Genomic DNA, 25,344 nt, shown 5'->3' on the forward strand with positions numbered 1-25,344 from the left:
ATGGTTTACCCTTGCAGTTCCCAGTGGCACGTGTCCAGGGCCTGATGGCTGAGAAGTGCAGCTATAGCCAAGGACGCCTCTTCAGCATGTCTGAAAGGCAGGCTGTTTGCTCTCTGTTTTTCCAAACTAGATGGGGGTTGTAGTGCAAATCTGTCCCTCTAGGGAGAAAGATGACTGGTCAGTTTGTGTAAAGCAGTGATGGAAGTAAGGAGAGGACTTGATGAAGGTGGTGCCAGAAGGGTGCTGAGGATAAGCATCTCTTTGAGATCCAAGATTGTTCTCGTATAGGGTAGGGAGCTAAGTTAACGTCCTGATGCTTTGTTTAGGTCACTTGGGCTTCAGGCCCTGGGCAGGAAGGCCAGCTACAGACAGAGGTTGCCGTCCTTGCCTGCAGTTAAATCTTTGTGAAGTTAAAAGCAGTCCTGGAAAGCACTGGGGTAACATCTGGTCAACAGGAGACAATGTCTGGACTGGCCTGGACCTCTTCTAGGTTCCTGACCTAGGAATGCAGTCTGAATGTCAAGACTGTGAGGTATCTGCGTGCTTGTCAGCATCCACCACTCATACATGAAAGAAGGAAGAGAGAAATAATTCACTTTGCATCCAGGCCCCACAAGCAGTGCGTGCAACTGCGTGGTCTCCACTCCAGCCAGTTCCTGCATGGTCCCTGCTCTGCTTGCCATGGTCATCCCCGGTGTTTTATAAGCACTTCTGGGGAGGTGCCCTGTCTTTATTTTGTTCTATAAAATGTTTAGTCCATTGCAGGAAATGGAGCACATTTAAGGAAAACCAAACTGCACCGCCCCCATCAGTCTTTCCCTGCCTGCCAGGCAGGAGGGAGAGACACTGATGGGCTGAATATCAGCCCCAACCAGCAGCCCTCGACAAACCCAGCCTCGCCTTTGGAGGCCAGCAGGCAGCCTGGGATCAGAGGGGACACCAGGGAAGGGAGCGGTCCAGTTCCACGGCATGTGGATGGTGGGACTGTAAGCAAGGACTGCTGGCTTCATCTCGCCAGCTGGCTCACTCAGCAGTTTTCAAAGGAAGTGTGAAGAGAACACATTTTATGGGAGATACTTATCATTACCCTGTACTGCTTAAATATAGCCTGAGTAGCAGGTTAGAGCTTGTTAGGCTTTTATCTTCTCAAGTTAGAGGATGATGTATTAATCCATGAGTGTTGCAGCCTCTAGTGAATTACAGAAAGTCATCCCTGGTGAGTAAAGATAAATGACATTTGGAAATTAACCCATTGCATAGTCTCTTCCAGTAAAGTGCTTACTAAAATATTAAAGTGTGAATGAAGATGCTTCAGGTCTCATTTGAAAGTCAGAAAGACACTTATTTTTAATTCCAGTACTGGTTTTCTTTTTCTTTTCTTTTTTTTTCCTCAGAGATTTCATTTCTCCTGTAAAGGTTTGGGCCTGACAGCCCCAGAGGACAAAGTCTCTATTAATCCACCAAACAGACAGAGCAGCTACAATACAAGCCACTCTGTCTCGTTAATGTGCTGCAGCCTTTGCTGAGAAAGGGGCAGTCCCGAGGGTTGTGGTGTTAGCTTAGACATTGCAGTGTCCAACCTAAAAAAAAAAAAAAAGGAATTCAGTCTTTTATCGACCTGCACCTGCATTAATTCAGCTGGGTTTAACTGTTCATTTAGCTGGATTTAAGGTGACCTACTGGGCAATGCAGACCCACTATAAAATTTTCTGCCAGAGAGGGTCTTCAGCCTGACCCAGAATGTGTCTCGAAATTAAGCATTGCTCAAGTATTTTAGGGGTAGCAGCAATAATAATACCGAGATGCACATTCATCCATCAGTGTTGCTAAAGGCTGGGCGGTCCTGGTGGTCTCTAGTTTTGTAGTTCCACACCAAAGTAACAGGGTTACATGGGAGTAGAAATGCCCCTGTTATTCCAAGGCAAGTCATTCTAGTTTTAAACAAGTATAAAGTGCGTACAAGTTTCATACAGTCACCACTGCTGAGATTTGCTTTGGAGTAAATATGCGTGTATAAATATCCTTGTTCCAGGCCAAGATGCATGGTAACAAAAAGCAAGAGACAAAGCATTTTCAAGAATTCCCTCCTCCAGCACGCCCCATTGCTCTGGCGATGCTTTTCATTCTCTGAACTTGGAGTTGGACCTAGCCTGACAACATCAGCTCACTTCAGAGAGGTTGCCCATCAGGAATGACTTTCACTTCCAACCCGGGGTGGCTCCAAACCAAGGACCCAGAGGGCAGAGACTCTCCTTCCCATTATCTATCCTGTAAGACATCACAGCCACTTTCCCATTTTCTAGCAGCTTGATGATAACAGAGAATTATTACAGCCATATAATATTAAATATGATGGTAATTAGGTAATCTTCTGCAACTGCCAAACTGTGATTTTTAAAGACTGTTGTTCATTACTGGCTTTTTTCTTTTCTCATGGCGAAGGACAGACTTTGTCTTCTCTGTTCTGCCACTGCTCCCACTGCATGAAAATAGCCTATGCTCATGGAGGGAATCTGTTTCTACTCATTTAATCGCATCCCAATTCTGATTTTGCTGCAAGGCTCTCAATTACCTTCATGTGAAGGGTATTTGTAAGAGCATATATGGCCTATAGAGGTGTGGTGTCACACATGCTTTTGGACAAGTATAGAAGCAACTGATGGAAATACTGTATCCAAATAAACTTGTACTTGAGGTTCTAGGGCCTTTTAGAGGTGTTGTGGAGGCAGAATTAGGCCTGTGTTTACTGAAATCTTTGACGTATCATTTTACAAAGGAAATCTCTAAAAGTCTGATTTGCAGGTCTCTTACAGCTGATTTTGTAGTCACATCACTTGTGTGCTACAGCTATGATTTGGCTTGTTAATAAATTCCTGGTATAAGAAAGGCTTGATCTTGTTCCCACTGCAACAAACAACTTCTAACAATAAAGGAGCAAGACTTTAGGTAGTAACTCTCAGGAAGTGTTTATTATAAAGCACTTTCTTAGACGACCAGAATAATCCTAGTTGTGTTAGCTCCTCTGCCTCCAGTGTCTTCCAGACCATATTCTGCAGGTAGGAAATGAAGAAAATGGAGAGGTTGTCTTGCATCAGCTCTTCTCTATAAACATTATACTTAAATACCATTTAATCCAAAACAAATGGGAATTCACATACGCATTTAACATTGCTTAATCCCTCTTTGAGATCAGCAGTTTGAGGTTTTTCAGAAATTTTGTACTCACATGCCTATGAAATGTGGATTCCCTGCAATGAACAAGAACAGAGTGATCCCCCCATGCAAGGGTACAAGAAAACCCTCTGAGCAAGGTTCTTTTGCCACTGCTTTATGTGGTTAAAATCGGAGTAATGCAAAACAAATCAACCTTAAGAACATGCTGAAAATGTGAAGCAATGCTCATATGAGCCTGCCAGTCTTGTCAGTGTGTTTTCCATAGGCTTAAGGTTGGGGGTGTAGGAACAGATAGGACAGAGCAAAACTTTTTTTTTTTTCTTAGAGTGACACAATAAACACTTCATAGCAATCATATATTTTTAATGAAAGCCTGTACTAGTGCAGTAATGCTGTTCTGGGCATTGGTGAGCAGGACTGTTATCCACAGTGATTTTTTTTTTGCTTTTAGTAATTTTTTCCTAGAGTCAGAAATGAGTGAGTGCACAATCTGAATTCTGACTCAGTCTCATGCTGTTAGTGATAGTGGCATTTTAACTTATACTGAAGGAAGGACAGAAATTAACATTTAAGAGCAAGCAAGAATGACAGAAATTAGGAAAATAAAGAAGAACACTAAAACTGTAATTCAGAAAAGAACAGAACATGTGGGGGAAATAATTTTAGACCAGGATTGTAAAAAGAGACCACAGATTGAGAACTGGAAAAGCTGCTGGTTTTTGTCAGGCCAGCTTGATTTTGAGTTAAAGCTGCTGAGTGACAATTTTTCTGTAGTCTGTCCTGTGTCTTTTAATTAAAACAGGGTTGTCATCCACATCTTAGAGATTTTGATGTGAGCAGGAGCTTGTCTCTGTTGATCTGCTCAACACTCTGTGAGCAGAAAGCAGCAGCTGCTGCTGGTGATCCCAGGGCTGATTTGTCTGCATCTTCCACTGGAAATGTTTCTGTAAACGAAGTAAGCTGTGCAAGGTGGCACCTAGTCTAATTGGAGCCTTAGGTCTGTGCTGTAGGTGGTACGCAGGTGTTTTTTCGTTGGTCTTCTGTGAGCTCATAGTTTATCTGTGACATACATGGGATTTTGATGAATGTAGGTATGCAACTACATGGAAGAATCATTATGTGCTGGTGCACAGTGTGGCCGTGCTGCAGCGCACAGTGTGGCCGTGCTGCAGCTTACAGTGTTTTCAGGGTGCATTGCTCCCCTTGGAATCTCACACATCGTACACTTCACGTAGCAGCTACTGTGAGTGTCAGTGGGGGTCCAGGGCAAAATCTTGACATAGGTGAGACATTTGAGTCACTAGTTCTGTTACTCTCACTGTGGTAGGTCCTCTCTAGAGTGTTTTCAGCACTGTTGTGCTGAGTGGTGTCACAGGGCATTGATGTCAAAATCACCTGCTAAAACCGTTTTTTAAAGTCTTCTAACATTTTTAGTGGTTAAGTGTAATGAGCATATTCCCATCCTTGCTAGCAGCCCACTAGTGAACTGAAATTGTTTAGCTGATAAAGCTGTAACAATGCAGTCTATGTGAGAAATGTCTTTTGGACCAACAGAAGATCTCATTAACTTGCTTCTCTGAACACCAAAAAGCCTCATCCTGACAGCAGAGAAATGCTGTGGTGCCAGTTCTGTTCGCCATGCCAGCAACTTGCAGCAACAGCTTGGGCAACCTATTTGTAGGAGATGTGTTTTCTTTCCTTCCCTTCCCATTGAATGGGATGGACCAGCAGTATGGCTTCTGCTGAGATGTTGCAGCTCCTTCAGCCCCAGTTCACCATGCACACCAGCAGTTCCCTTCCCTCTCTTTCTCCTTTTCCCTCTCATTAAACCAATGCAATAGCTGTCATCTCAAACCAGATGTACATCAGAGAAGAAACTGTGCTGTTTCAGCAGCAGTTTGAGCCGAAAGGGAAGATTTTGCGAGCAGAATTGGAGCCTCCGGGAGAGAGTTGAATGATGCCATCACAGAAAAAGAAAGATTCTTTTTCCAGTGCAGCTCATGGTTTTTACCAGCCAAGAACAAGGACGGGAATTTTAACATACATAGGTAATCAACCTGGCGATGTTTCAGAATACTTGGGTAGGTCTTGCCCCAGATACAAAAGATTGAAATCTAATTAGTTACCAGAGCTAAGAGGAAACAATACTTCTGCCATGTGTCATACTGTAGTGGGAGGAAAACTTAAAAAAACTGAGATACAGTGAAAATCAGATATTAGGTAATAGTATTTAATAAAACTGTACAACAAAGCCTATAGTTCTGTAATCCAGCTAGAGGATGGCTTCATTTCAAACCAAATTTCTCTTGCAGTTGCAGCATTCATTAAATGTTTAAAGTAAACCTTTATTTTGGGCCCAACAAATGGATTATTGTTTTCAATATTACTGGGAAAATATTTGCAAAGAAATTCCAGGAGTTTTCCGCAGCTGTAAACATATTCAAACATTTTTTCCCTCCAACAGATTCAGGTTTGAAAACAAGCATTTCCTAATATGAATTTTCATTGAAAGATTCTTGCCACTTCTATTATAATTACTAACTTCTACTAACTTCTATTAGTCCTTATTTAATTTTTACCTCAAGGCAACAGTGACTGCGTAGCTTATTTTCATTTTAGTTTCACTGGCCTCATAGCAGAGCATTAAGAAAGTTTTTCGTCCTCAGGAGTTGAATAAGTAGTGACTGTTGATTATGATGTTTTAGTCACCCTGGTTGTATGATCTCATGGTTCACGGAATCACAGAATGCCAGGTTAAAATGGACCTCGGGGATTATCTGGTGTAACCTTTCAGGTAATATATGGTTTAAATGAGATGGCCCAGAACTCTGTCAAGCTGAGCCTTAGAAGTGTCCAGTGTAGGGGAATCCACCACTTCCCTGGGGAGATTATTCCACTGTTTAACTGTTCTCATAGTGAAAAATTTTCTTCTGGTTATTCCATATTTTTCTAATGTGTCCAAAGAACCAAAGAGATTATGTATCATGCGTTGTAGTAGTTACTTCACGTTTCTAAGAAAATCTAACTTTTATTTGTAAACACAATGATCACAAAAGGCAAAAGAAGCAGCATTATATTCCGCATCTACCATAAGGAGTCTACAAGTGAAAAACCGCAGATAAAAAAACCAAAAAAACCCCAAACCAGATTAACAGATGTAAAGTCATTATGCATTCAGAAGGAAAAAACAGAGTAGGAAGAGGGAGAGAGTGGTAAACAGATCAGATGCTGGAAAATCACTCAGTCCAGGACTATATGAGTGTAAATAAAACTAGGGAAAAAACAAGTCCCTTTTTCTTTTCACTGTAGGAATGACAGTGGCAAGTAATTAGCAGCAAAAGGAGGCCTAAGTAGAATCTTTATGTGGATGCGAAACATAGTGACAAAGAATAAAGAAAAGGTTTAGGTACTTAATGCCTTCTTCTCTTCAGTAGTAAAACCGGGTACCCAGACCCCTGAACTGGAGGACAGGGATGGAGAGCAGAATGAAGCCCCCATAATCCCAGGGAAAATGGTTAGCGACCTGGTGCAGCACTTAGACACACATAAGACCGGGGGGTGAGATGTGATCCATCCAAGGGATCCCCACTGAGGGAGCAGAAGTGCTCACCAAGCCGCTTCCCATCATTTATCAGCAGTCCTGGCCAACCAGGAAGGTCCTGGTTGGCTGGAGGTTACCAAAAGTGATGCCCATCTACAAGAATGGCTGGAAGGAGGACCTGAGGAGCTACAGACCCATCAGTCTGACCTTGCTGCTGGGGAAGGTTATGGAGCAGATCATCCTGGGTGCCATCATGCGGCACATACAGGATGACCATGTGATCAGGTCCAGTTAGCATGGGTTTAGGAAAGGCAGGTCCTACCTGACTAACCTGATCTCGTTCTATGACAAGGTGACTCATTTAGTGGATTAGGGAAAGGCTATGGATGTTGTTTACCTAGACTTTAGTAAAGTCTTTGACACCCTTTCTCCCACTATTCTCCTTCAGAAACTGGCTGCTCATGCCTTGGATGGGTGTACTCTTCAATGGGTAAAAAATTGTATGGATGGCCAAGCCCAAAAAAGTTGTGGTGAATGGAGTTAAATCCAATTGGCAGCCAGTCACAATTTTTTCATGTAAGAGTTATTAAGCATTGGAAGAGGCTGCCCAGGGAAGTGGTTAAGTCACCCTACTTGGAGGTATTTGAAAGACATGTAGATGTGGCGCTTAGGGAGACGGTTTAGTGGTGGAGTTGGCAGTCTTAGCTTTACAGTTGGACTCAATTATCTTAAAGGTCTTTTCCAACCTAAATGATCCTATGATTCTATGATTCTGATGTCTCTGAGGCCACAGGGGAAGTTGTGGTACAGTGGGATACATCGTGTCTATAATGTAGCTGTCACTTCTGAATATTGTCTCCACAAGCAGCCTTGACCAGCTGTTAATGTTCTTGTTTATCCTCATTGGAGCAGACACCTTGGTGAGATGAGGCAGGTTTTTTTTCAAGGGACTCCTTCCTTCTTCTCCCAAGAAAGTCTCCTCAGTGGGTTCTACTTTGCAGTGGGAGAATCTGAACCTATTTCAACTGTTCTCTGGGAAAACAGCACTTAAACACTGTTTTGAAGAGGAATGCTGAAAGGTTTTGAGCGCTCAGACCCCTGGCTGAATCTCTTTCCCTTCCCCTAATTTAGTTGGAGTGGTTCTGAAAGGTCCTTAGCTGATGCAGAAACTGAAATCCTATCATTAGATCACTGTTGGTTAGAGGACGAGCTTTGACACTAAGCTTTTCCTTAGCCCCAGTCTGGAGGGAGCACTTCAAAGCGCTGCAGGTAGTACCCACTGAAGCGCACTGGCAGACTTCAGTCGGATGCGTCTGTTGCTACAAAAGGGCTAAATGCAGTTTTACTGGGCGCTGTGCAAAAGGCTGCCCTACCTGGTAGGAGAGCTTTGTCAGTAGAAGATGCACAGTCATGAGCCAGATTAGCTGGTGTGGGCCCAAGAACTGCCAATAAAATCCAGAAACGCACCATCATGTATTTGTGTATGAAAGGAGCTGTACAGTAAGTTGTACCTGCTCTGTATAATGTGATATAACAAATTTAAAAGGTCAACATCGCAGTCCATTCATATTATAAATAATACTCCAGAAAGGTGAATTTCTGTGCTTAGAAAGCTGTGAAGTCCCCCTTTGTAGCTGGATCACGAGTTAACATATTTAAAATGAACAACTAGCTTTTGATTGCCTCTGCACCACTTTCTAGTTCAGACCAATGGATACAGCTAAAGCCACCAGCTTTGATGAAGGTAATCAACATTTCTGTTTCAGGCTGTGTTTGTATAAACAGGCAGCTGCTTGAATATGCTGAAGTGTAAGGAATGTGAGCAGCAAAATGGCAGAAGCGAGTGGAAATCTCTAAGAAATACCACTGAATACATTGGACTGCAGTTCAGCATTTTGTTATGGGCATCATTTGTATATATACTGTCAACACTGGGTGGATAAATGGAGTTACAATAAATGATACATACATTTTGAGTTTTTCAGTGTGTGCTTGAGACGTGATCCTGTTTCCCCAGCAAAAAAGATGATTTTTTTTTCTGCTATTTCAGGGATTAGGTTAATCCCATGAGAGATGACAGCAGACAGAACTGGGACTTGCAGAGATACAGCAGGGAAAATATACTTGACACTTGTGAGAAGTGAACTCTGAGCTGGCGGTGCGGTTAGACACGCAAGCTTCATTTCACAGTGCTGAAATATTGCCTTCTCATTCTCCTACCTTGAATCATGAAACCTCACATTCTTCTGATGATTCTTTCAGAGTGAGAAGTTAAATGATTCATATAAAGAAGCAGATCTGCAAAAAACACATCCCTTTTATTTATCTAGACCAAACTGTAATCTCTGCCCAAGTTTGGATTGTTTGGGATAAAATACTCATCACGTTCCTGGGCTGGTTTTCTTCTCCTGCTTTGTTGTGATCCCATCCTTCTTCTGATAGCCTGCTTTAAAACCCACGTAGCTACTTCACGTGTTAGCAGTCATACCTCGCTGGGTGCTCCTGTGTGTGGAGGAGAGGCTCAGAAGGTGGATTCTGATGGTGATGCTTGTCCGGATACTTGGAAAGAAGGTTGCTGCGAAGAGGAAAGGCTTGAGCAGCTGTTTAAGCAGGAAACGGGAAGCTAAGACTGGTGGCATGAGCAGAGGAGGAAGGAATCAGATTGTGTCTTGAATGAAGTAGTTCTGTCAGGGCGGCAAGAGAAGGGAGGTGAAGTGAAAAGAAGAGGAGGAATCTCCAAGCATCAGACCCCGTTTAGAGAAAGGTTAGAGACGGGGACCAATGTAATGAAAGAGACAAAGTGTGTAAGTGCTTGGATAATTTAAAAGCCTTTAGCTTGAGATTAAACTTCTGATGAAGGAGACTAACTTGTGTGTGGAGTCCTTTGAGGCTGCTCGGCTGATGGCCTATGGACTAAGATGACCAAGGACTAAGATGACCAAGGACTAAGAACAGTGTCGCCTTTAGACACTTTTTCATCTCTTTCTCTTTTTTTAAAAAATTCTTTTAATGCATTAAAAGCATCTTGAGTAGTTTTTGTTTTCTATTCAGCAAATTCCATGTGGTCATGTAGCAGCTGAAGAAGCAATATTCGGCCATACTTGCTGATGAGCTGGAATACATGACGTTCACTTATAGCCCTTGCATGTCTCAACAGCTGGTTCCCAGAAGCTGTGCGTTTGCTTGTGTGCTGGGTACTTAGATGCTCTTCAGTATGTACACCTACAGAGAACTTCAAGAGGAGATCCATATGTTAACCATGGGCTTCAGTGGCATGGTCAGAGGAAGAGGCAGGGTCAGAGTAACGGGTGTTGGCTGGGGGTCTTCTACATGCTTTTGCCAAGTGCATCTGAACTGCCTTTGTCTGACTTGCCATTTATATTGTGGTTTGTGGCAGTGGACTTCAAAGATCTGGGGTGTTGTTTTTTTTTGTCTGAAGAGAAACGGTGACTTACAGGCTAGCTAGAGAAGTGGTTAAAGTTCCTGCAGGGAACATGTGCTGTCTATGAAAATAGAAGATGGAGGGTTGTGAGGTCTGATTTGCATCACTGGAGGAAGCTAAGGAGTGCAAATGCCCTTGGGGCATGTCAGCCAGGTTTGTGGCTGAGGATTTGGAGTTGAGTGTATAATTGTCATCATTTAACCAGTTTGCAATACTTGGAGTGCTTTGTATTTCCATGTTACTTATGGACTTGGTCAGAGTAACCTGCCACCTTGTATTTTTTTTTGCACAGGGCAGAATGAGATAAGGAGAGATGCTGACTGCTTTCACACTGTTGCTCAGCTCCCGCTGTGGGAAATGTAGCACCTCTCCCCTGTCCTTAATGCCCAGCCTGGCTCGCTGCACAAAACTCTTCACAGTAAAATCAGAGCTGACTCTGAAGGCCTGCTTTTTAGTGTAGTCATACAGCAGCTTTCTTGTAGCTTGATGGGAAAAAAAAATGCATTGAAAGTCATTCTGATGACAGCTAGAGGGAAGAAATAGCGTTCTTTGCAAACTTACATGTAAAGACTAAGAAAAACAAGTGCAAGAGCTGTGGAAGGGAGGGGACTTGATCTGATGCTTGAAAGCTACAGGCCTGCGGGAAGTCTTACATTTACGGATACAGAGGTCAAACAGAGATTTCCATTACCAATTTCTCTGAACTCTGGCTGTGTGATGCTTCTCCTTTTTATTCTTTTTTTTTTTTTTAATCTTCTGCTTTGTTCCCTTCTGTCTGGACCAAGCTGTGCAGCATATGTGGTATGTGCAAAAGAAAGGGTAGGAACCTTGCAACAGAATGAGCTGAATTAATCCTGCCACAATTCCTTTTTCCCTCCTAAATAATCAAATTCATTCATTAGTCCATTGTTCTGGGGAAGAACTCTACTCTGTTGCTTGCTGGCTGCACTGACTTGCAGGGCTGCTCTCCATTCCACAGTCTCCAGAGTCGGCTTCTGTCCCCATTGCAGCTCCCGTGCCCTCTGTGCTTTTGGGAAGGCTGGTGGCAAAAGTGCCTGCTCACCTCGGCTGCCTGCAAAAGCAACGCCTCTCTCAAAGTGCAATGAACATTAGATTGCCCTTTTTATTCCAGCTCTGGTGACTGGTGTGAGCACGCTCCTTGCATGCATGGCACTGGCTATTTGCCAGCTTTAGTGTAAAAAAAAATTTTTTTTGAATGAGTGAGTGAATGAATGAATGAATACCTGATTAAGTTAATGAAGCTGAGCCAATGGTGGGAGGGAGTGACTTGGCTGCTGCCTGCTCTAAGAGATCTGGCAGCACATTAGACTTGCATAACGCTTTACAGCTCCATGCTGTGCTCCATATGAGCCACAGGAGAGGGTTGCAGTAATTATTCAGCTTTTTGATTGAAACCAGCTGCAGGTAGCTAGTCATCCTTTTGTCCATTTCACCGGTGTCGGGGAGTCACTTGTCTCTGCGCTGTGGATTTCCAGTGGCAGATGGGTAAGATGCTTTCACAGAAGTGATTGCAGCAGTGAGAAGGCATGTTTGTGGCTCAGTGGCTTTTACAAAAGGTCCATTCGGATTTCCAAGCTGTGATTCACTGGACCCACATGTCCAATGCAGGAATGTTTTTAGTTCCTGAGTTCAAAACTCCTATATAAATAACCTTTATAGGAGCTGTGTGATTTTTATTTTCTCATTGCTTCTTCAGTTGGCTGGGAGAAGGGAAGCTAAAGGTTTTCTTCTATCATTTTTTTTTTTTGTAAGAGAAGTAATTTTTAAACCCTTCCAGTTCTTTTTGATTGCTGTTTAAAGCGAATTCTTTCTGGCAGTCCTGGATGGTACATACCTTTGTTTCTCACAATCTTAAATTAAGAGCACTGGCACTGCCTGTTAGCACACCGCCTTCATTTGTCAACATTCCTTGCTTGAGAGCAATGCTGATGATTTGCATTCTTAGTTGGAATGGGTGGGTTTTTTAATTGCAACTGGAGCCTGTGACTGTGGAACCTGCTATATTGTTATAAACCTGTATTATTTCAATTTTCTTTTGATCGTTTTCTGTGTTGCCTTGTCAGATAGAACGGTTGGGGAAATCTCACTCTCACCATGCTGGCCTCAGTCAAATGGTGCTGGTGATGGATTTGGCCTCTGTGCCCATTTTATCTGCCTGCCACATTCCCTGTGAAGCAGGAGGGAGGCTCCTTACAACTCTGAGTTGGGAAGAGTGACTAGGCGATTGGTTTTGTGGGCTGCGGGGCCAGGACAGGTGTTCTGTGGGTAGGTAGAGTGTAGAAGAGCTGATCTGGCTTTAATTTTTTCCCCATGGTCATTTGTACATGCAGTGACCCCACGATGCTGCCCGCGTTTAGATTGCCAGTTTGAGGGTCTGTGCGGGACAAGTGGGGAGGGCTGTTGGGCACACCCGCATGTGGCTGACCCTGAATGAAAAAGAAATGGATGAATTAGAGAAAGACAGGCCCAAGAGGTGGCTCGGGGAGGATGTTGAACTTGCTGTCAGCCTTCTGCAGTGCTGGGGGAGCACACTGCATGCCTTGGAGCCGGGGTCTGCTGCCGGCATTTTCGTTCTGTCAGTGGTGACAGTCAGTGATCCTGATTTGGGAGGGCACCGCGTGTGTGCTGGGGCTATGAGCAAGGGCTCATGCAAGATTACTTCAAGTTAAAGCTTTGCTGAATGAAGCCTGAGAGAAGGCAAGTTGTTTGAATTCATTTCAATGGGAATTTAACGTCAATTCATGTTTTGCGCTTTACAGATGGACTAATTGTAGTCTAATTTGCTAGCACGTGGAACCTACCAGACAAGCAGTCTGCAGGGAGGGCTTCCAAGGAAAGGCATGGAGCGTGCAGCTGACCTTTCCAAATCTGACCCTAAAGCTGTGCTCTCACATCAACCAGGCTTAAAGGTACATTACTCCCTAGGAGAGCCTGTCCTCATCTGTAAAATGCCTCCTCCAAACAGGCTGCATTTTTTGCTAATATTACTGGCTGGATCTTCAAAGGAGTGAAATGCCCCCAGTTTCTGTAATTTTTCATGGTGGTCTTACTCACCTCTCCTGGCAGCATTTGTGTTGCCGAAGAAGAAGAGAGCGTTAGCGTTTTCAGACACATGGAAGGAGACCTGTGTGACATATCTGCAGTGCAAATGTGTTCATACAGGCATGACAGTTTCTGTCACAAGTTAAAATGAGCGTCGAGTGGGTGTCGCTACGTTTATAGTCACTCGTGAAATTTTCAATGGAAAATTGTGTAGGCAGTTCCCATTGTAGCTGGGCACATTTTAGATAAATGAAAAACATCAACAAAGTAATTTTGGCATTATGCTTGTTTATAAATGAACTCTAATCACTCATTTAACTGCAGAAGCACCTCTAGGGGATGAGTGTAAGAGGGAAGGATGTCACTGCAATACCAGACAAGCTGGTCCTGTAAATCTGCCATCCTGCACTGGCAGCAGTCAATACGGTGCAGGAGATAGAAGGTTAGATGCTCCATCTGGCCCCTTGTGGAGCGACATAGGTGGGAACTGCCTTTCCACCCTGCTGTGGGGTTAAAGGAGCGCTTTAAAATGTGTATGTTGGCACCACAGCTTCCCTATTGCCACCAAAAGTGCTGTGTGTGTGTGAAGGGGGACACTGCCTTCCTATGATCTTGAGTTGGTGGTCCTGATGCTCTTGACACAGGGGCCTCTGAGGCTTCAGGAGCATGGCTTTGGAGGCGTTTGGCAAACCTCTGTCAGGTCGTAGAAGTTAAATCCTTTTTCCCCATCCTCCATAGAGGCAGGAAGCTCTGGATTCCAGCCCTTCATCCTCAAAGAAATTTAGCTGTAATCAGTGTTGTCAGCTCTTGCTTTTTTATCACTAGACTCTAGATATCTGATGCTGTTTCACATAACTACAGTTCCTGGTGTCAGATGATGAGATGGGAAATTCCACTGTTAGCTAAAATAGCAAGTTTCTGGTCTTGTGGGTTACAGGGAAAAGCTAGGACCACGAGCCTGAAAGGCCTTACAGCGCAGAAGGGTGAGTTAAAAGGAAAACTAATTAAAAATGCATTAACTTCCACCATTATCAGTATTAGAGACCCTGTATTTGGAGATCGGTATCATGTGTTTCAGGGGCATGAAGAGGGGCCTGACTTGTGATATTTGAGTGCCTGGGTTTGACACTGGGAGACAGGGGATTTCTGTTTTGGGGAGTGAGGTTGCTGCCTGTGGGGTGGACTGGGAAGGGGGAGAGCTGGCTGACATGCAAAACTCTCCAGCAGCAGCCCTGTCAGGGGATGACTTATGGCTCTCTTCCAGCCTGCCTGCTTGGCATCTTATGCTGCACTTTGTGATGCCACCTCTCTGCAAAGCATGCTGGAAGAGGAGCAATCACTGTTGCTAATAGTTCTTTTTTTGTCAAAAAACTTGGAATCAATGAGTAGGCAGCTGTGAATCTACTCAGATCACCCATGATACTCGTAGTCTTGTAAGGCTTACACGTAGCTGCATTGCTGTACATGTGCATGGAAAAGCATGATGTGCATGGCATGACTTTACAGACGCTGAGAATACAGGCATCATTCCTGTCGCAGAACCAGGTGATGGCACACGGGTGAACTGATGGCAGAAACCTCCAAACTTCTGCAAGTTAATTGAAGTGTCATTAATTTAGCAGTTGGTCTGTCTGAAGCTTAGGCTAATTCTACCATACACCCATCACACAATATAACTACGTGTGTGTAACTGTAGTAGGACAGGACTAGAGGAGGTGTGTGCCCTGTTCAGAACATGAAGATCTCTCCCTAGCCTTAAAATTAAGGAGCTAAGCAGCAGAGGAGTTAACCAGTGGAGTAGCTCTCTGGTAATCTTTTTCTGTTGCCTGCATTCATGAATGACATCGAGTGAATGGCTGTCCTGGAACTCCATCATCTGTCTGTCCTTTTGGGAGCATATCTTAACACTATTTTTTCTCTCCGAAATGTTCCTCTCTCAACACTGTATCATCATACTTATATCATCTTGCATCATAAAATTCCATGGGAATGTTGAGCCATTGGGCATCCGACACCCACTGATGTGCTCGCTGAGGCTTGCGTGTATCACTTGTTTCTTATATTACGTGGAGGCTGTCTGTTCTGACTGAGGAGAGGAGGAACATGCAGAATAGCTCCTTGCTCTGCAGAAACCTGTGGCAAGTAGCTGTGGCAGATTCCCAGCCGTGTAATAAGAGCTCACACTACAGCGGACAGTCTGTCTTGCAGATGCAGTTCTGATCAGCAATCCTTTACTTTCAGGAGGAGAATTTCAAATGTTATTAGAGGTTTTCATGTTTCTTATTAATGGATCTCTGCAGTTGGCCCTCCTGGGAAATCTGCCAGAGAGCTGTGAAATTGGTTGGATTGGACAATAAACTCCTATAGCTGTTGTTGACATGCGCTGAGCTGCACATGGCAAGGCTAATGAAATCTGTAGCAGTTACAATTATGAATATGTAGCTGGCAGTGGGCAGGGTGTAGAGTGGGGCAGGGGGGTGGGGGAGGAAGCTGGCGTATAGAGTCTGAGAGCTAAAATGCAGCTGCGGAGCCCTCTGCAATGTGTCTGGCTTTTTATCTCTCTGAATCTGTTCCTGCAAGATGCCAGCCTCCTCCGAGAGGAGGGACAAAGTGCCCTCCCTTCCCACTGATTTCCAGCGCTGCCAAAATTACTTGCTCATGCTATCGTGATGGGATGGGCGGGCAATTAGAGGCAGGAGCATGAGACCACGCTGCTGCTTCTGCCTGGTAACACCTCAGACACAGACGGGTGTGCGTCACACTCGATTCAAAGGATAGTTTTTTTGGTGTACTCTTTGAATATTGCATTGATGTTTACTTGCCAGGCAGGACAGTGGTGCCTGACAGAAGGGAGATCCGTTTTTTTTCTTATTGAGTGGATAAATGTGAGAAATTACTGATCATAACTGGAGCTGGAAGGTCAAAGTTAAAAAGTCATGATCTGTATCTAATTAGGGTTTGGGGTCAAAGGAGCCTTTTGACAACAAGAGACTGATTTGAATGAATATCTCTGAAGCTGGAGGCTGATGGGTGCCCCCCTTGGGTGCTTTCTCCATGTAATAAGACAGGCTAGTGGGTGATCCAAGCCCTTGCTCCTGGTGGCAAATGTCAGCGTGAATTTGTTAAAGCAGCTGAAGTAAGGGAGGATGAGGGACCAGAAGGTGTTTTAGACACCTAAAAATGTTGCTAGCTACATCATGGGACTGCAAAAAGTGACTGATTTTTGAAGGCAGTGAAAATTTCACCATTTACCTAGCCAGGTGCTGTGGTGGTTTGTGAGTCTGGTCCCAGCTTCTCTGCACACCAAGACTCAATCCTGGATGGTGGGACACAGTGCACCGTTACGGTGTGGATGGAGGTTTATATTGCTAGTTTCACCCTTGCTGCAGTGAACACCAGATAAATAAAAATCAGCCCCTCAACCCAGTATCTCATGACTTTTAAATTTATTAGATAAAAAAGTAGGAAAATACTGTTTCGGAAGACATAGTGAAATTTAAAGTGCCTTGCAGAGACGCTGGAGTTTTGCATGAAAAAATGCACATCCTGAGCTCCAGCGAGCAATCCCTTTGGGACCAGAGCAAGCCCAGATGGTGACTCCTCCAAGTGATTATTTTTCTGCCTTAAGCCTTTCCAGGAATTCAAGTGTGGGCAGGCTGCCAGCGGACACTGGCTGTCCAGACACTTTAGCAATGTTCCGTGTGTACTCGCTGCCAGAGATACCAAAGTCCAGCTGCTGTCCCTGATCTCTTTGTCCCCTCTACCTTCCCAGCCATAATTACACAGGCATGCACACACGCACACACCCATCTGACACACGCACACACGTACAAAACGGGAGCAAAACAATCACCTGCAGTTTGCTGCTCGTGTGCATGTCTCGCAAGTCATGATCAGCATCCCCGAAGCTAAAGAGAAAGGAAATCTCGAGAGTCAGAAAAATTACTTGGATCAAAAAAAAAAGTGTACAAATAACAAATTGTGCGGCACACTGCAGAAGGCAGGCGTTCGTCTTTCTGGGACAGCTAGCAAGAAACGGTTTATCCAGGTCTTGTACCTCTTTCCTTTGAGGTGCTCTGTCTGGGTTGTCTCCCTTTCATTGCTTCCTGAGCAAATCAGTACTGTTTTATCTTTGCTGTTGCTGGAACTTGAGGTATGCTGAAAACTTACCGTTTTACTTTTAAGTCTTGAAGTACAAGTAGGCTGTTTTATGCTGCACATTTGCATTTCTGCAAATCCAGTCCTGTGTCTGTTAAGAGTTCAAAGTCTAACTGTGAAGTACTTGGGCTTGGAAAAGTGGGGCAGTCTTCACCGTTCCACGGCTGTCTCATCCCTTGTCTGCGTTAAGCTTATTCATTCCTCCTTTGCTATCCAGGAGATTTTGGACAGCCCTTTTGTTACTGATGATGATGAAGTCAGCCCTATGAAAGATTTACACACATCAAAAAAAAAAACGCTGGAAGATTTAGTATTTGGTGTTTTTGAAGGATGTTAGCTTTGACTTTGGAGGCTACCCAAAACTTAGTGATTCAATGCTGTCTAGCAGAACAAAACTTTTGCTTCAGTTCCTGCAGAGTAAAACTTCACCGGGTTTCATAGTAGTACTTTTAATGTGGAGAAGCTGAACACAAACACCTTGGGCTTTTGGAACAACTGGTTTCAGGGAGCCTGGTTTGTCCATCGCAGCTAAAGAGTGGCCCTATTCAGAGGAGCCAGCCCTCTGCTCCCAGCTTTTCCCGCAGGAGTGTATTTAAATTCTGTGTTTACAGCTCATGTGCATCTCCACGAGAGTTGGAAGGACGGTCCCAGCCCTGTGCAAGCACCCTGTGGCAAGGAGAGCAGGACGAGTGCCTCATGTCAAGGGCATCCCCACATGGTGTCCCCAGGCAGCCACCTCAGCCAGGAGCTGCTGACTTACCTACCAAAGCCAGCTGCCCAGGGCAGAAGGCTACAGTGAGCTAAAGTTAACCAAGGATGACTGCGCAAATGTGAGCTCGGCGATTTTATTTTTAGCCAAACTTAAAAATAAAAATCTGTAAGTCATGTGTAATATAATAATTTTAGCTGTTGCCAAGACACGCTGAGCAACTGTTAGGAGGAGGGGGAAGACCTGTGCTGAAATAGCAGGGACCCTGTCTCCTGGCTGTCCTCGTCTGGCCGCAGTTGCAGCACCACGTGCCGGTGGGTCATGGTAGCGATGCCGAGCTGCTGCTTGGAGCCACCATGCTCAGGGCATAGCTGGCCCTTGCTCTTTTGAAGCTGTTTTGAGTCCTTTCATCCTCCCTGTCACCCCAAAGCCAGGGCATCCTCCCTGAAACAGTGCTTCACCACCATGCCCTCTCTGCCAGCTCTGTGGCTACTGGTGTTTCATTACTCTTTATCAATATTTAAACAATGGAATAATTAACTTAAGACTGATTATATCAAACTATTAGCAGGTTTAGACTTTTCCTGCAGGCTTACATCAGCTTGGAGGACCATAGACATAAGGAGTGCTCGTAAAGATAGGTTTTATTGTGGTCTAGTATGTCTTCAAAGTACTGCATATGCATATAAACATCAGGCTTATAGTTCATTAGAAGCAAGGCAGCAGGGAAAGAAATCTCCCAAAGGAATATTACTTGCCATAAGTGTTGTTAACTGCTGCTCAGCATTTACTTTAAAGTGGGCTATATCCTATTTCCTTCATATTTCCCATCCTCTCTTAATTCTTTCTCTCTCCATTTTTCTTTCATATAATGCACACTTTTCTTGTTGGGGTGCCAGTTATGCGAGGTGCGTGGTTTCTCAGCGCCCATTCTTGCATGTCTTTCAAAGCAGCCAGAAATGCAGATGAGAAGCAGTGGCTGGACAGGGGCTGTGGAAGGGTTTCACTCTCCATAAAGTTTGTTGTGGGACAAGGCAGGGGAGGTTTCGGGAAGGCACAGGGAGACTGTCAGCTCCCTTTCAAAGCATAATGTGATTTAGTTATGGTATTTTCCTTAGCAGATAAGGAAGACTTTGTTGATTTTTTTACCTTTGGGTAGCTGAAGTCACTGAATTAAATGATTCAGAGCAGAGAAAGCAACTGGTTTGCTCCAATAGCAAAATCAGCCCAACATAAAATCATGAGTTTTTACAGTAGTGTTGGAGTGGTGCTCCTGATTTGGATGAGGAAGCCGAAACTTGCTTTTCTAAGTGGTCCTAGCTAGGTATCCCTAAGGCCAAAGTTGCTCAGAGTTAGGACACGTGGTCTTGGCTGAGAGTGCAATACCCACAGCCTCCTTGGTCTGGCAGTTGCTAAGAAAGAGAGGAATTGGATCCTGACAGAGGTGGAGATGGTGCCGGCAACTGGCTCTGCCCACCCTGCTTGCACTGGGGTTCATCACCCAAGTGCAGAGCACTGCCCAGGTACCTGGGCGTGAGGTGCCAGTGGCAAAAGAGAGTTCACAGCACTGGGGGGAAAGAAAACCCCACGCGTTAAAACCCTGGCTCAGAGCTATCTCTGGCTCTGGACTGCTGCTGTAAATGGATCGTGTGGCTGAGGTTCATTGCCAGACTGGTAGATGAAGGGCATGTGTGCCAGTAAGGAGCTGTGATGTGGCAGGGAGGGGATGGGGGCAGCTTCTGCCTCCACAGCCCTGCCCAGCTTGATGTAAGCTCACCTTGCTGTTGACACTGGGATTCAAAGGTTCAGGAGTGATCCACCATCTTCTGCTAGTAGCTACTTGTTGCTAACATAAATATTTCATGTGTTCCTGTTACTCGGGGCTCCCATGCCTTTTAGGACACAGCAAAGTGAAGGCAATGTTGTTGTTGCAGGGGAAGGAGAGGCTGGAAGAGCGAACGAGGCCCATTAGAGACATGGAAGACTTTCCCAGAGGAAGGGCCCTTGGGAAATAAGTGACCACCACTGAATATGCCAAGTTAGGTCCAGAGAGTTTCTGATCTGCCTAAACCTTCAGTCATTTTCATTATGCATTAGCAGGCGTGCCCAGGATTTTCACTGCTGTTTGCAGTGCAGCTGTCAACTGCTCCTTGACATGAGAGTGGCAGTGCCTGATGAGTTTTGTTTTTTTCCCAGAGGTGTTTCTTTTACTCACTTGCTGTTTCAGGGTGTCTGCTCATTTATTCTCATTGTCCAGTGCTGACAGTGTGACTCCCCCTTTCCCTTGCCCACCCTCTCGTTGCAGAATCCAGAGGAGCCGTCAGAGAATCGTGCTCACGGGGAGATGATTCCTCATGAAGTCACTGGACCCCTTGCAGAAATCAAATTTGACTTTCCATTTATCAGACTGAAATCAGAGCCAGCCAGACAGTGAAGCAAGCACAGTGGAGGGGGGACGGCAAAAGATGAAATCCAACCAAGAGCGGAGCAATGAATGCCTGCCACCTAAGAAGAGGGAAATCCCTGCCACCAGCCTGCCTTCAGATGTGAAGCCGGTCCTGCCAAATGAAAACCACCGTGCAGATAACCTAGCATGGCTCCCCAGCACACCCAGTGGCCAGGGCGGCCTGGGGGGCCGTCACCGGCCTGGGGGGCCATCTTCGGTGGAGGCAGGCTTGCCACAGGGTTTGCACAAGTCGCTGTCTGCAGGGCTGGACTATTCCCCGCCAAGCGCACCGAGGTCTGTTCCAGCGTCCACCACTCTTCCCACAGTGTACTCGCCTGCCCTCTCCCAGTCAGGGACCTCCGTTTCCCCCGTGCAGTACACGCACCTGCAGCACACCTTCCAGTTCGTCGGGCCACAGTATGGTGGATCATACACCGGATTCATCCCCTCACAGCTGATTTCCCCAACGGCTAATTCTGCGACCGGCACCGTGGCGGCGGCTACAGCCGTTGCAACCACTCCATCCCAGCGCTCCCAGCTGGAGGCTTATTCCAATTTGCTGGCCAGCATGAGCGGCTTAAGCCAGCAGGGGCACAAAGTTGAACCGCACCTGGTCAGGACACCTGGTCTGATCGCTGCAGGGTCTCCTCCACCCACCCAGCAGAACCAGTACGTCCACATTTCCAGCTCTTCGCAAAGCACCGTCAGAAATGTCTCTCCTCCAACCATCCCAGTCCCCCTGCACCCTCATCAGACAGTGATCCCGCACACCCTCACCCTCGGCCCTTCGTCCCAAGTGGTGGTGCAGTACACCGACTCGGGAGGCCACTTTGTCACCAGGGATCCCCCCAAGAAGCCCGAGAGCAGCCGGCTGCAGGTGATGCAGGCCAAGGAGGTACTGAATGGTGAGATAGAGAAGAGCCGGAGGTACGGCATTTCACCCTCTGCCGACATGGGTCTAGTCAAAGCAGGCAATAAACCAATTCCCCATCATTACGAGACCAGGCATGTGGTGGTCCACTCGAGCCCTGCCGAGTACGGCACACGGGATTCCTCAGGTGTCCGAGCCTCCGTCATGGTGGTCCCCAACAGCAGCACCCCCACGGCAGACATGGAGGTGCAGCAGGCCACCAACCGCGAGACCTCTCCCTCAGCCCTCAATGACAAGGGAAGCTTGCACTTAGGAAAGCCAGCCCACCGGTCCTATGCTTTGTCTCCGCAGCAGGCTCTGGGCCACGAGGGGGTGAAGGCGGTGGCCACACTGTCCCCTCACACTGTCATTCAGACCACCCACAGCGCCTCGGAACAACTCCCTGTCGGGCTGCCGGCAACAGCCTTCTATGCCGGGACCCAGCCACCGGTGATAGGCTACCTGAGCGGCCAGCAGCAAGCCATTGGGTACCCCGGCAGCCTGCCGCAGCACCTGGTGATCCCTGGCACCCAGTCCCTGCTGATACCAGTCGGTGGTGCGGATGTCGAGCCGTCGGGAGTCGCGCCTGCGATCGTAACGTCGTCTCCCCAGTTTGCAGCAGTGCCTCACACGTTCGTCACCACCGCTGTCCCCAAAAGTGAGAACTTCAGCGCGGAGCCCCTCACCACCCAGCCCGCCTACCAAGCCACCATGGTGCAGGCGCAGATCCACCTGCCTGTGGTGCAGTCCATCGCTTCCCCCGCCACCGCGCCTCCCACACTGCCCCCCTACTTCATGAAGGGGTCGATTATTCAGCTGGCCAATGGGGAGCTTAAGAAAGTAGAGGACTTGAAAACAGAAGACTTCATACAGAGTGCGGAAATTAGCAATGACCTGAAAATAGACTCCAGCACTGTGGAGAGGATTGAAGACAGCCATAGCCCAGGCATTGCCGTGATACAGTTTGCAGTTGGGGAGCATCGAGCACAGGTAATGGCAACGCATGGTGGGGTGCGGGGAGTGGACTGGGGCATGCACTGTGGCACCCCAGGTGCAGCTTTCCTCAGTGCATCTCAGTTGTTTTGGGGTCGTGTGGGGTTCCTGATCATTCTCTTCCATCTGCGAGACCAGCTCTGTGTCGAAAATCATCTGTCTTACTGTGCCAATGAGCCATCAGGGTCACGCCAATGAGCCGTCAGGGTCACACCAATGATAAATGTAGACGCTTGGATATAAACCAGTTATTTCTTATAGCTAGGAAACCACCTTCCACATGAACAACCTCAGGTTAGATTCAGCTCGAATCCTACAGAGATAGGCAGGACACAGGGCAGTGAATTTCCATGGCTTGAAAACTTGGAGCTGCCTAGGAATGGCTCCACCACACATTAAGTTACTGAAATGCAGTACAAGTTTTATTGAGGCTTTGGTTGCAGGTAGTTTAAACACTCTACGGCTCATATACACTGCGTATTCAAGGGAAATTTGGAAAGAAATCCATCTAGTTGGCTGGACAGACTGTGCTTCTGACCTTTGTTTCTTGTTGGTTTGCAATGTAGGAAGAAACTCTGTAACTTTCTAAAGGTATTTTTAGGTTGAGAATGAGTACATATTGATCATAAAGCTTTACCCTGATGCTGTCCATTTTCTGAGTGATGTAGGTTCTGCTGTGTTGAGGCTGGAGCAGTTCAGAGGTACTGGAGAATACCAAGAGGTGTTAATTTTAAATAATCATGTTGAAAATCTTTTTGGTGTGGTTTGAGTGTTCTGAACTGCAGCATCTGCCACCCTGATGCTGCACCCTCAGAACCAGAATGGGGAAGAGAGGGAGGAGCTGGATGTGGATGCGTATAGTAAAACACCTCAGGCTGACAGCTTGGAGAAGAAAAACAATGATGGTACCGAGGAGCAGATTACACAAAACATTCCTTACAATTGTAGCAGTCTGTGACCTGTCCTTCCCCAATTACACATAGATGGTAAATTGCTACATATGGCACATCCCCTTTCTCATGTCAAGTGTGGAGATTACCTGTGTGGTTTTGCTCATGTCTGTGCATGCATTTGCACAGCTGAAAGAAGTTAGCCCTCCAGTGCTTTCCCTATAAAGATGTGATCTTTTTCCCCACTGCTTAACTGTGTCTAGGTGCCTCTCAGGTTTTGTGATTAGAGGAACTGTCCTTGGATTAGGATCAGTTACTATAATTTGCCCTGGTGCCTTGAATAATGAGGTTTCAAAAGCAGCAATCTCCCATCTGCAGTTTTCATCTTGCTCTCATTTCTCTGCCTACAGCCAGGCCACCGGTCTCTGCACCAGCAGGAGAGGTACAAATTAGCAGGTAGCATTTCTGTCATGTCTCGTTGGCAGATCTGTTAAGCCAGGCGATGTGTTGTAGTCCTGGGTGCCGGGAAAAGTGCCTTTGCAGGGGGTGGAGTGCCATCCTCTGGCAGAAAGCAAGTGAGACCGAGGCTGTGAAAATCCAGGCCAGGCACACACACACATGGGTCTCACCCAGCAAAGTGTCACCTTACGGAGAAGCCTATCAGCAGCGGGCTGACATCATCGCTGCCGAAATACTCCCCAGCTGTGTTTCCCACCGGGGATGCTTCCAGAATGGAGAGCAAGTCACGTAGAGATATGATTAGAAATGGGGGTTTAATTTAGGTTTCCTGCAGATTCCAGGGCTTGGGTCTCTTCCCAGATCAGCTGTGTCCCTGCATAGCGGGAATGGCTCTGCTGGTTTTCCCTTGCCTGGGCTGAGAGAGAGAGAGAGAGAGAGAGAGAGGTATCGTTTCTGCATGCTTGAAGTCTCTGGTGACCTCACCCTCCACCCGACATGGCTGTGTGAAAGCATTTAGCCTTACTAGCAGGCATGCGGCAGTCATTACTCATTATAAAATTGCCTGCATGAAGACGGCTTAGTCTTCTCGTTGAAAGAACAGTATTCAGTCGCGCTGCTTTGAGCAGTGGCATTGTGGGGCTGCTGCACTGAAATATATCTTATCTGCAGAGCACAGCGGGGATAGATCTGTGTGTGTAGTGTAGCTTCGCAAGGTATTTTATTACAATTAAGTTTCAGTTGCGTGCACACTTCTGGAAGGAGGGAGGGTTTCGAGTGGCGTTATCAAGGGAGCGTAAGTTGTAAAGGGTAAGTGGCATACAAAAATAGCATTGTTATCATTAGCTTTGGCTCACTTACGTACTCCTCCCAGGGATCTCTGGGAAGTCATTATAATATTGATGAATTTGTATTTTCAGACTCTGTGCAAACATTAGGTAATTTTCTCACCGAGTGAGGGGCAGAGGTAGGAGATCATTTTTAACTGAGCATATACAACTCCAACATAAGTAAGGAGGGTCCGTGCAGCTGCTATTTTATTGTATCACAACAAGCCCACAGCTGCCCCTCCCCAGCACAGCACTTCTGCAGAAAGAGGTCACCCTCCCTCCTTTCTCCATCTTCCAATCACCTGGCAAATCCAGCCCTCTTCCAGATGTGGAAACTGAGAGGAAAATTAACCCGCTGCTTAACTGCACATAGTTTTCAGAACCACTTCCTTCTCTCTGTTTCCAGCCTGCCACCCCTAGTTTCATCACATTTTGATAACATCGGAAGGAAAAGCACTTAATTGGGAAATGCATGCCTACATTTATTAAAATACTGTTCACACAAACCACTTTTATTAGGCACCTTTTGCTTTAGTGTTTGTTACATTGGTTGGAGCAGTGAGCCCCAAGACTCCATTTGCTGTGTTTGTGAATGATGGGAAGGCCATCAGACTTTTCAGCAACCATCATCTGTGTTCCAGCTCCAGCCAGGGTTTCCTGAGCAGTCTGAACTGCCTACCTTACTTAATGAGTTTGGCTGAGAAAAAAAAAATTATAAAAGGTTGTAGGAAA

General features: G+C 45.9%; 1 protein-coding gene across 11 annotated transcripts in view; it reads left to right on the forward strand.

Annotated features, from left to right (window-relative positions):
• Nucleotides 1-25,344, forward strand: part of ATXN1 (ataxin 1) — a 246,872-nt gene that overhangs the window by 208,074 nt on the left and 13,454 nt on the right. For all 11 annotated transcript variants that reach the window (XM_069853657.1, XM_069853658.1, XM_069853662.1 and 8 more), the window contains one exon: nt 20,393-22,433. In XM_069853657.1, the coding sequence (XP_069709758.1) occupies nt 20,553-22,433 (1,881 nt within the window). In that variant the 5' untranslated portion in view covers nt 20,393-20,552. The remainder of the gene's footprint in view (nt 1-20,392; nt 22,434-25,344) is intronic.

The sequence above is a fragment of the Phaenicophaeus curvirostris genome, chromosome 3 (assembly GCF_032191515.1).
Source record: "Phaenicophaeus curvirostris isolate KB17595 chromosome 3, BPBGC_Pcur_1.0, whole genome shotgun sequence".
NCBI lineage: Eukaryota > Metazoa > Chordata > Aves > Cuculiformes > Cuculidae > Phaenicophaeus > Phaenicophaeus curvirostris.